Source organism: Protobothrops mucrosquamatus, unplaced genomic scaffold (genome assembly GCF_001527695.2).
Source record: "Protobothrops mucrosquamatus isolate PMUCROS unplaced genomic scaffold, P.Mucros_1.0 scaffold18, whole genome shotgun sequence".
In the NCBI taxonomy this organism is placed as follows: domain Eukaryota; kingdom Metazoa; phylum Chordata; class Lepidosauria; order Squamata; family Viperidae; genus Protobothrops; species Protobothrops mucrosquamatus.
Genome location: NW_015386403.1, coordinates 1,600,654 through 1,613,398, shown reverse-complemented (window position 1 = coordinate 1,613,398; position 12,745 = coordinate 1,600,654). Strand labels below are relative to the sequence as shown.

Sequence of the window (12,745 nt, the reverse complement as noted above, 5' to 3'; positions counted from 1 at the left end):
AAACTATATAATGAACTTAAAGAGACTGCCAAAAATGTAGATAGAGAAGAAAGCAAACTGGATATCAGAACAAACTGGAAATTGCCAGTAAAAGAAGCAAAGCTAAAAAAAGGGAAAAAAATATCAGAGGAATTTTATAGACATTGAAGATGGAAACAGACATAGAAAAAACAAGGAAAGTTTTTCAAAAGACTTTTGAACTCAGAAGGAGGTTCTAACTTTAAATTAGTATGTTAGAGAACACCAATGGACAGAGTGAAGGGAAAGTAACCGTTTCAAAGTAGATCAAAGATGTAAGAAGTACACTGAATACTGTTCAGTAAAAATGTCAACATCCAAGATACCTTAAAATTTATTTCCTACTTACAGGAACCTCTAGTTCTAAAGATGAAGCTAGATCAGCATTCTGATCATTACTAAATCAGAAGGCTAAAGAGCAATAAAAGTTCTAACCAAGCAATGCCAGCAAGGCTAGAGAATGCCACTGTGGTCAACTGATTGGAAGAGATAAATCTATATTCCAATACCAAAAAAAGGACACTTAACAGAGTGAGCCAACTATTGTAGAACACCTTAATTTCACAAAGTAGCAAAATAATATTAAGATCAACCAATGCATATTAAAGCCCTACATGGAAAAAAAGATGTTAGCTGTTCAAGCTTACTTTAGAAAAGGCCAAGAAATATGAGAAATTATGGCTAATAACATGCTGATAATTGAGAATACAAAACAGAAATTATCATGTGCTTCACATGATATGATTACAGAAAGACTTTTTATTGTACCAGTCATGTTAAGTTGTGGAAAATATTAAGAAAATGAGAAAACATTTCACTATCCTCATATGAAATCCATAGATAAGCCAGGAAGCCACATTTTGGACAGAATATAGCAAAATAAACTGACTCCCAGTTGGTAAAGGAATGTTTTACTTTCTCCCTTACAAGCTGAATATATATTAAGGGGAAACAGATTGCAAGATGATGCACATGATTTTAAAACTAGAGGAATAAATATTAAGAACTTGCACTATGTTGATGATGCTACCCTGATTGCCAGAAATGCAAATGATCTGCAAGCTCTAGTAATAAAAATCAAGGAGCACAGTGATAAAAATGGAACTAAATTTAAATAAAAAGAACAAACTAATAACAAGTAAAAAAACAGCCTTAGAAGAAACAAAAATAAATATTGAATTGATAGTTAGCTTGCGCCTTTTCAGATCAACTATTAACAATAAAGGAATACGCAGTCATGAAATATCCCACAAACCATGTCTTGGTGGAATAACTAGTAAACTTTTGGAAAAGTTAAATGCCACAATGTTCCTATTCCTACAAAGATAAGAATAGTGCAGACATTAGTATTAACTGTGACATTACATGTCAGCAAAAGTTGGACTTTGAAAAACCAGCATAGAAACAATATTGGTCCTTTTGAAATTTGATGTTGGAGAAGACACTTAAGAATACAGTGGATAGCCAAAAACAAATGGATTATTAAACAAATCAACCCAGAGTTCTCACTTGAGGCCGAAATAACCAAGTTCAAATTATCCTACTTGAGATTATGTGAAGACTGCAAAAGGCTCCATTGCAGGCAAAGGGGAAAAGAGAAAGGAGAAGGTCAAGTGGATGGACTCAGTTATAGTAGTGATGGGTGCACCAATTGAAGATCTGAAAGATCAGATTAAATTCAGATCATGGACAAAATCTCCATGTGGTCTTTAAGAGTTGACACTATCACGATAGTACATTGATAGTATCGATCAAAGATCCTTAATTATTATGGATTGAAAAAGTTGTTCTTTTACAAATTATTTTCTTTTGTTAATACTGTGAAGGACAGGGAAAAAGTTATTCTAATAACCCACATCTAATTTGTACATTAGCATTGCTCAATCTTGAGGTCTCTAGATAACTTTGTGATTGTCATTCCAGAATTCCTAGCCAGAATCACTTCTAAAAACAATAGCTAATATGCCGACAGCAAGCATCTCATATAAATTGAACAAGTTTTTAAAATATATGTTCAGCTTCAGTTCCATGCAAGCTATATAAACTGAATTTAAGTCACTTGTTTCATGGAACATATTGGCTTATTTGTCTTTTGTGTATTATTGTCACAAATACCATGTATCTCTTTTTATGTACATCTGTTTTGTCATTTTTTTCATACTATAAATTATTACATTTTTTCCTGGATAGTTTAGGAAAGATCAGTTTTATGTTAATAACTGTTCGGAGATAATGGTGGAATCCTTTGCAGTTTTTTTCTATAACAACTGTCCAAATTCAGCAAAAATAGCCTTTAAATACATTTGAATACATTCCTACAAAATGCATCATGTGGATGGTCAAAAGCCTTTATCTATCTTACATATGTAATCCATTACACTGTATTGTAACTTTCAATCCTATGTTAGTTTTCTTCCCGGCATCTCAGCATATAATTAAGCGGCATAAGTAAAGAAATCTCACCATACTTCTCATTTTCAATCAACTTATATACCATTTACTTTCAACTTTCAATTTATTCAAGAATAAATTACTAAACAAGGTTTAAACCCATACTTAGTTAAAAGTAAATGAAGAATATTAATTGCATTATACTTTTCATCAGATATACTAAAGTAAAAGAGGCTGATAGACATACTGAACTAAGGATTCTCAAACTGCATTGATTGGGCTGTTTGATAGTTCCTTGATTGGGGTAATGTTTGCTTTTGATTGTTGGTCTAATATTAATCTTGGTGTTACTCTCTACTGGGGTTGTTTGCTGGTGAGGAAGTGTTTTCATCTTTGTTTCCTTTTTAGGGTTTTGATTATCTCTTTTGAATAATATATATATAGATGTTGTTTCTATGTGACTGTAGATGGCCATACTTCTTTAGCATTTTTGGACTTTGTTTGGTCTAGAATGCTCAGTTTCCTAGTTCAAATTATGGTTAAGTTTGTCCATATTGTGAAACTAAGGAATCTTCTGACTGCTAGTGGGTATTCATGGAAGTGCTCTGCTAGTGTTCTGCCTTTTTATCTTACATAGTGACTGTTGCAGTCCTTACACTGTATGTTGTAGATGATTCCTGGGTTTTTTTTCTGAACTGCTGGCTCTTTTGGTTTATTTAGGATATTTTGGAGGGTTTTATATGGTTTGTGTGCTATGGTGATACCATGTGGTTGTAATAGTCTGTATGGCAGTTTTATCCTTTTCACAGCTAATTTTGGTTGGCTATATTCGGTTGAATGGTCAGGTACTTTTTTATAAAGTTATATGGACATCCATTTTGTTGAGAGATGTTTATAAATTATCTGTTTATTTTTTCTAATGTTCAAGAAACATTGACTTTACATGAAATAAAGTATTAAAAGTATCTTGAAGTAGATAGCTATCAAATATAAATGGCATATTGGCTGGCATATTGTCTTTTAGGCTGGATTAAATAACATCATTTTAATAAGCTTCTTCTAACTTCTGATATGTAATTGAATATAGTGAATATAGAAATATGAAAACTTTTTGAGTATCTTTGTCTTTTTTAATCTTTAAAACAACTGTTAGCAAAAATACTTCCTTTACTCTGAATCAGGAATAGCATCCTTTTCCACTAACATTTAGGAAATAATTCAAGCATTCATTACAGGAAAAAAATATATAATACCCAACAACATTACATATAAAAATTACTATATGTTAACATATTATTAGAAATAAAAAGGTCTAATACATAATTCCACTTGAAGTTTCAAGTGAAATTCTGTTGCAATGGTATGTTTAATGACAGATTACAAATCACTAGGCACTTATCTGTAAATAAAGATCCAATTGTAAAATTAATTATCCTACGCAACAGATGGTCATCACTCATCTCATTGCCTTATGTCACCTTCCTCTACTTACTTGAATGCCTGCATAGCTACTAGTTTCTTCCCAACTATCTCACCTGCCAGTTTATTCATGAGAGAAGTGAGCATTTGTATATGTTTTCTGGTTAATAGTGAGTAATAAAAACGTGATGAGGTTATCAAGATCAGTATTAAGTTGCCATTAAATGTTAATTTTCAATAACTAGTTCCAAAGGAAAAAGCACATCCATTAAGAAAAATGCTGTCCTTCTCTTTTCAGACTACTTCTGTATCATAGAAAGCTTCTGAATGTTGCATGCCATCCAAAGTTGTTTCATGTGTTATACAGCAGAAGTCTCCAATCCCTGGGCCATGGCCCACTATTGGGCCTTGAGCGGTTCGGAGCTGGGCTGCGGAAGTGGTGTGCAAGAAGTGGGGATACGTGCACACACTCACCCACTTGCGAGAGTGAGTGAGTGAGAGCATACATGTGCACTCCATTTGTGTGGGCGGTGGGTGAATGTGCACATTGCTTGCCCGCTACTCATGCAGAACTATCCCCGTCTCCTCCCCGCCAGTCCGCAAAGCTGGAAAGGCTGAAGAATTCAATTATACAGCACTTACAATCTGATAAGCAGATAAATAGATAAAATACATAAATAAGAAACTAGCAACATGGCACCTTCCAAGATTTTGGCCATTTCAAACTATGCATTTAAATGAACTATCTGCAGTATTATTATGCACAATAAATTTTGGCTACCTCTGGCTTAGAAGAAATTTATTTTGTTGAAAATTTAGAAGAAAGGAACATCCAGCTCTTGTTCAAGATTCATTTCCATAATGCAAAATCATGGCAGCTAACCATTATATCTAAACAGGTCTGACCAATATGGACTCAATTTATTTTTCTCTAATTTGTTAACAGTAGCATTTCAACTACAATTTTTTAAAATCTATTTTATCATTTATTTACTTAGAGTTAAATAAATGTGTCATTTCCCTTTTAAGCAGTCAAGATGGTATGCATAATGCTCTTTACTATAATTTAATCATCACAAAAATAACTATTTGAAATAGATTAAGTTGATAAACTGTAACTGCCTAACAACAATCAATTAATTACATAACTGAATGTAGTTTTGAACCAGGTGTTTCTTTGGTCTAAGTCCAACCTTACAAACATTAATTTATATAGGCTGCTGGAAGGCATAAACATATTCTATTGTGTTCATTTTACATAATTTCTGAAAAATGAAATAATAAAGGGACTAACCCTCTATGTATTAAACATTTTACTCAACCTTGATAGGGATATGTTTGCTAAGAACTATTATTTTGCTTTAACTCTGCTCTGTATTTTATTCCTATTAAAATGATCTCTATATAGAGAAATTAAACACAATATTTATAGTATCTTTAATACAATATCTTACTTTTAATTAACATTATAAAATGCTGATATCTGTGAAACATGACATTATTTTATACTAAGCAAGAAAAACATTAGTAGCCATTTGCTATATATACAGGATGCAATCTGTATTCATTTATCATTCTTATGGTGTTTTATTTGCAAAATTTTTGCTATGAACACTAATAGTTAAGGAAGCCATCTGCACTGATTTGCCGGGGGGACACAGAATGAGCAAGGTGAATCTGTATGCTTCAACAGAACACAGCTGGCTAATGCTAGAATTTCTAACTTATATGCTAGGCTTCTTGCTTGCTTGCTTGCTAAAAAATAACAACAGAAGGAGGACATTCCAAATTGTTTCCTGGACATAAGAATAATAAATCAGTTCCTGCTCTCAATCATACAATACATCCTTTCCCCTTCAAACTATATTTTAACAATATGTTAAATAAAATCAAGGTAGTGTGGGCAACCTTAAACCCCTAGTGTTTAATTTCATATAGGTAAGAGGGGACTAAATGGAGGACTGGAATTGAGATGGGAATAAAAATGAGAAGAAAAGCTGAAAAGTTAAGGATATATCAAAAAGAAAAATAAAAAAATAAGAAGGAAAAGAAAAGAGGCAGCTCTAGTTACTTATGGAACAAATGTGCAAATCCCAAGCACATTGCTCCAACAGGCTATTCTGAGAAAATGTAACTCTTGCTGTCAGATTTGTTGCAAGTATAATCACTTAAATACCTATAACATTATTACATTGATAATCTAGTGTCTGCCTAAATTTGGAAGTGATAGTTGTTAAACATACTTCCCTCCCTCCCCCCAAAGTATAAAAGAATAAGTATCTCTGGCTCTATTTTCTAGGGTTTTATCATACCACAATTATATTTGCAAACTTTGCAGCTCTGAATACTGGAATTTATCTAGAAATATGACAGTAGAGGGAACAACATATGATGGATGGAAATCACTTAAAGTTGCTTGTTGATGTGTTTTAAATTTAACATTTTAACATTTTCTGATTTAAAAATTAATCATGCCAAATACTTACAGTCCATAAATCTGAGGTGCAATCTCAAGCCTATTCAGATGCATGTAGAGCTCAATGTCATGTTTCTTTAGCAAATGATCTTGGATCTGATTAACTTTTGCAACAATGGCTATTGATGGACCTAAATCTTGTGGTCTTGCAAACGGAATAGGGGTCATCGCAGCATCTTTTTCCTATTAAAATTGATAAAACAAGAAATATAAATTTAAATCAATTATTAATTGAGTTGCCCATATAGGTTTATCAAAAGATAATCATAACCATGGAAGCATAAATATATATCTCTTGCAGCTGAACATTCTACTAAAGGAAAAGAAAACTTTCCATTTAGGATTCTAAATATAAAAGTTGTAGGCAATATTGTTAAATTTATTGATCTACAAAGACTACAATCCAAATATAATAAATCAACAACATCAGAGGAGATTCTCCTCATCCCATCATAGAAATGCAACTCGGAGATTCCATAATATCTAAATTAATATTCAAATGAAGAAATGGCCTAGACTTCCACTCTGTGATCAGCCTGTCCCAGGTAAATGATGGTTTTGAGGATTTCCAGAAGAGATTACAGTTTCCCCAGTTTGGAAGAGGCTGGAGTTTAGCCAAAGAATGAGCAGGTGGCTAGTCCCTGGACCAGATTTGTCATATACAATCTTTTCCTGTGTGTCAACCTGGGCTGTTCCTTGGCTTTCCAAGATGCTCAGAATGATGTGGTGCCAGAAGAGAAGCCTGAAGAGCAGATGGAAAAAGTTGAAGACCAAATTTGACTGAACAGAGTATTGATGGGATCACATTGTGGCAATAAGGGCCACAATGTCATTAGTCACTCTTTAATGTCATGGTTCCGATAGAAGAGACCAGTAAAAACAGAACTCCAAGGAAAGCAGTTTCCTTAAATAACATATTTATTGGCTACAAAGTATTGGCACAGTCAAAAGTGAAACCAAGAGTGGAGTTCCCTCCCAAAGGTTACAATGTTACAAAGTTGAACTTCCCATTCCCCAATAAACTACTTTGGTGGGCTTTCTAACGGAGGGCTCAGCCCACCAAAGGAAAGGAAACTGCTTTCCTTGGAGTTCTGTTTTTACTGATCTCATCCATCGGAACCATGACAGTAGCAATAAGGGCAGAGAACAGTTATTTTTCTATCCTAATTATTCCTAATGATAATCATGCATGTTTAAAGTAATTCAGTTCATGCTGGTGAAGGATAAGTCACAAGAACCTCTTGGGTGTTATGCAATTCAGGTACAATTGAAAGTGTAATTTATCACCTTCAAAGCCCTTCATGGCATAAGGCCTGATTATGCCCATTACTGGACCAAAAACCCTTTCTCAGTTACCCACAATCTCGTCACCTTCCATTTGGACTACTTAATTTAATTTATATGGGACTGCCCTTGAAGAGTATTCAGAAGTTTCAGCTGATTCAAACTGCACTGTGTCACGTCTACTAGATGCTGATTTGTTTTCAGATACAACTCAGGTGTTAGTCAACACCTTTAAAATCCTATATGGCTTGGGACCTTTGAAGGACTACCACTCCCTTGTTACATCTACCCAATGCACCAGAGTGGGAAGGCAGGTCATGTTGTTAGTCCCATCTATTAAGGGACAGCTGATGGGACAGCTACATAAATTTGTTTAATAAAGATATGAGGGATCATCTTTTCCAGTTGTTTCTGACCATTTGATCCAATGGCAGCGGACCTGGTTATCTTCGAGACCGCCTCCTGCCACAGATTACCCCCCACCGACCTGTACGCTCCCACAGAGTGGGTCTCCTCAGGGTGCCGTCAGCCAGACAGTGCCGGCTGGCGACCCCAAGGGGGAGGGCCTTCTCTGTGGGAGCACCCACCCTCTGGAACGAACTGCCCCCAGAGATCAGGGTGATCCCNCAAGACGTGGTTGTTCCAGCTCGCGGGACTGGCCTAAGGGATTTTAAAGGGGTTTTAATTACTTTTAAATTTGACGTATCTAAATATTTCTTTTTAATCAATTTTTAATTAGATGTATATGTTAGTATTTTAATCATTGTCAGCCGCCCTGAGTCCGCAAGGAGAAGGGCGGGATATAAATGCAATTAAATAAAATAAATAAATTAAATAAATAAATAAATTAGGCAGAATGGATGCACTCCCATCAATTAAGCAATATTGTCTTTTGGGACCCAAAAAAGTGCCTTCTTTGTTACAGAACTTGCTTTCAGAATTATACCACAGAGATATATATGGCTATAATCTGATGATGTTCAGAAAGCTGTTAAAAACCTGGTTATTTTCCTAACCTTTGGGGCAGAATGAAAAGTGAGGCCTTTGGATGGTTTCTTTTTGGTTATATATTGATTTGGATTCCCTTTTTTGCATTTTTAATTAATTGTAAGCTACACAGAGTTGCTTTATAAAAATAAATAGCATTTTTAGGCTGAAAATTGCACAAAGAAATAAAAAACAAAGTGATACATTTGATCTGATCAGATTACTGATCTGTCTGTCTGTTTTATTTTTTTTTAGAAATGTTTTATTGATTTTTTACAATAATAATAATCCTTAGTGCCTACTGTACAGTGTGTTGTCTTGGTTCATATATTTAAAAAAACAACAACAATCAATAGTAGTTAATTAACAGTCAATAATAATTAATTTTTGTAATTCCATAATTAGTATATTAATTAATAATATATTTCTTTGATCTTCCCTTCTCCCTTCTCCTTCAACCTTAATCAAATATAATTCTTAATATTTTCAATGCATAAATGGTTAAATATAAATTTATTTTTCATGTTTATACAAACAATAGTAACGTCCATGTATGACATTTTTTCTTATCAACTTGTGTTGTTTTTATAAAAATCACCTTATTAGTTCACCATATATCCTATTTTCATAATTCTTATTTAAGGTTAATTTTCCCTTAATATTCAAACAATTCTTATCAGTCATAATTTTCTCAATATTAATCATCTAAATATCCAGATTTTCCATTTAGATACACCATCCCAATGTTTTCATGTTTCATGCATTATAAAAGTACTATACTGCTTATCTATTTTATGACATCTATCTATAACATTTTTTCTGATCAGTTTATATTTCACATATTTGTAAAAGTTAATTTGTTAAATCACTATGTATCCTATTTTCAAAGTTCTTATTTAAGCTTAATTTCCCCGTCTGTCTGTTTTAATTGGTACAGTACACGTGAATAGGGAACTATAAAATTTATTTACCATAAACATTTTAAATTGTTGAAGACTAAAATCTTCAAAGATATTGTTATAACATATTTTAAATGGCATATTTATGCTCATTCAATAATTACACATAATTAATTTAAAAATAGTTTTACATATGAATTTTTATCAAGAGGTACCTTTTGACTGTCATGCTCATAAGTTGAAAACCAATGTTCCGCTGTTTTCATTAGAAGAGTGAACATTGCACTGAAAGAGATTATATCATTAACTAAAAATGATAACGATAATAATCAGAATCATAAATTTAAGAACAAATGAAAATTACTGAACATACTAGGCATCATGCTCCAGGTAGTCAGGATTCAAAAGAACGTTCATTTCCTCACTGGAAAAAATACATATATATTTAAACATTTATTTCTGGAAGTTTCCTTAAATAACTTATAACAGAAATGCAAGCTAAGTAAAACTAGCCTTTATCTTTAAAATTATAATTCCAGTTTAGACAAATGGAGCCTTTACTCTCTCTATAGATCAGTCTTTCTATAGATCAGAAATAAACTAGTTACCTTGTCTGCAAAACAATGAAAGAACTATCTAATTATTTGAAATAACAAATTACTGAATGCCACAATATATTTCAATACATTTGATCTAGAATAATTGATCACTGTTTGTTGAAAACAAAATAAACAAAAAGCTGACCAGTCAAATACAATATTAAAATAGCACTTTATTTTAATAAAAACTATTTTTAATTTACCAACAATTATCAGTGTCAATTATTCTTATTCATTTTTACAGTTAGAACTCTAATATGAAAGGAGAAGGATAATATGCCCAGTGAATGCACCACTGAGAAATTTGATACTTTTTTCCTCATTAGATCCTGCACTTATTAACCAAATTTCATACATATGCATAGAAAGTAATTTGTATCTTGGAGATTCTCCTTTCTTTTGCTTCAGGAAAAGAGCTCTTATAGGCTAATTGGTTCTTGAGAAAAGTATATAGCCCAACATAGTAAGTAAATTGTGAAACCATCAGCTCATTTAATAATAATAGTAAAGTTGGAAGGGACCTTGGAGGTCATCTAATCCAACCCCCTGCTCAGGTAGGAAACCCTATATCATTTCGAACAAATGGCTGTCCAGTCTCTTCTTAAAAATTTCCAGTGTTGGAGCATTCACTGCTTCTGGAGGCAGGTTGTTCCACTGGTTAATTGTTCTCAATGTCAGGAAGTTTCTCCTTAGTTCTTGTCCTGCCTTCAGGCGCTTTGGAAAATAGCTTGACTCCCTCTTCTTTGTGGCAGCCCCTGAGATATTGGAACACTGCTATCATGTCCCCCCTCGTCCTTCTCTTCATTAAACTAGACATACCCAATTCCAGCAGCCGTTCCTTATATGCTTTAGCCTCCAGTCCCCTAATCATCTTTGTTGCTCTTCTCTGTACTCTTTCTAGAGTCTCAACATCTTTTTTACATTGCGGTGACCAAAACTGGATGCAGTATTCCAAGTGTGGCCTTACCAAGGCATTGTAAAGTGGTATTAACACTTCACGTGATCTTGATTCTATCTCTCTGTTAATGCAGCCTAGCACCGTGTTGGCCTTTTTGGTAGCTGCAGCACACTGCTGGCTCATATTTAGGTGATTGTCTACTAGGACTCCCTCTCACAGTTACTACTATTGAGCAAGGTGCCACCTATGCTGTACTTGTGCATTTGGTTTTTCTTGCCTAAATGTAGAACTTTGCTTTTTTCACCATTGAATTTCATTTTGTTAGATAGTGCCCAGTGTTCACGTCTGTCCAGATCCTTCTGTATCTTAAGCATCTATTTCCTAATTATTTAATGATTACCTGATCCAATATAGGTAAGATTTCATTTAGCAAGACTTTTGTTCTCTATATTGAGCCTTACAATAATCTACACTGACATTACAGAACAAAGCACTGTAATTACTTTTCTTCTGTTTCAATTGGTTGAGAATCAGAGAACATGTGTCAAATAATCCCAAGCCTTAACAACACTGCATGATTAAAATGATCATGTATGTTGCTTGAACTATTATAGAAATGTATGGCACATAATGTAAGAGCTTGGAGTTCAAAAGAGTAAAATTCCCTGAAATGTCATAGAATTTAGCAATTTTGCAAAATGGAAACTATTTAGGGATCCCTGTAATATTGCATGAGTTAATACAATGGTGTAAATAGCCTAAAAATGTCCCTTCAGTCTTTCTATTTCCAAATAGTGACCTCATGAAAAATCTAACATTAAACATTAATTTATCAAGAACTCTTGCATTTAAATTGTTTCCACTGCTTATATTAGATATTTTCTATCTAAAAGGAGTAATCTAATTATAAAGAATTAATTAAATATACAGAACCTGCATAGAAAGTAAACCCAAATGATATTACTAATTAATAGTTCTCATGATATATTGTATTAAATATTCTTTCCAAAAATAAGTACAATAAATCAATTATTGGAATTTTAAGACTCCTAGATGCTAAATATAATAGAAAAGGACTTATTCAAAATATGAGCAATATTAAATAGTTCCAACAGATAAATCTTTTCAGATGTCTAAAATCTGAGGACTGAGAATGAAAGCACATTAAATAATTCACAAATTTATATATTATCTTCTCATATATACCAGTTTTTAATATTAAGTGATACATTTTAAAATGTTTATATTCATATGCTTACATTTATTTAACATGAAATCCAAACAGCAATACATTGTTTCGATATGTACTCTACAGTTATGTTTAAGATTTAAAATAAAAAATGACACGCATCAATAAAATTTCTTGCATTAGTATTTATTATCTACCATATCGACTATGACAGTAGAAGTAACAACACAGCAATTATATAGTTTCAGATTTTGGATAGATCGAATCATGTTATTTATTTATTTATTTATTTTCATAGATTTATATGCCGCCCTTCTCCTTATAGGACTCAGGGCGGCTTACAGCATATTAAAACACTTAAAACATCATCCCCCCATAAAAACCTATTAAAAACCAAATATTTTTTTTTCACTGTATAATTAATTAAAATTAAATTAAGAATTGTCCCTGTTTAAAAATTCTCCCTAGGCCAGACCCGCTTGTTGAAAAAGCCATGTCTTGAGGGCGCGGCGAAAAGGTAGGAGATCCGGAATCGTCCGGATCTCGGGGGGTAGTTCGTTCCAGAGGGTGGGGGCACCCACAGAG

At 33.2% G+C, this 12,745-nt stretch overlaps 1 protein-coding gene across 1 annotated transcript in view; it reads right to left on the bottom strand.

Moving 5' to 3' along the window:
- TBC1D5 (TBC1 domain family member 5) overlaps positions 1 to 12,745 on the bottom strand; it is a 358,979-nt gene that overhangs the window by 136,311 nt on the left and 209,923 nt on the right. The window contains exons 11-13 of the mRNA XM_015810742.1: positions 9,848 to 9,898; positions 9,690 to 9,759; positions 6,315 to 6,487 (exon numbers count right to left, since the gene is read on the bottom strand). Coding sequence (XP_015666228.1) covers positions 6,315 to 6,487; positions 9,690 to 9,759; positions 9,848 to 9,898 — 294 coding nt within the window. The remainder of the gene's footprint in view (positions 1 to 6,314; positions 6,488 to 9,689; positions 9,760 to 9,847; positions 9,899 to 12,745) is intronic.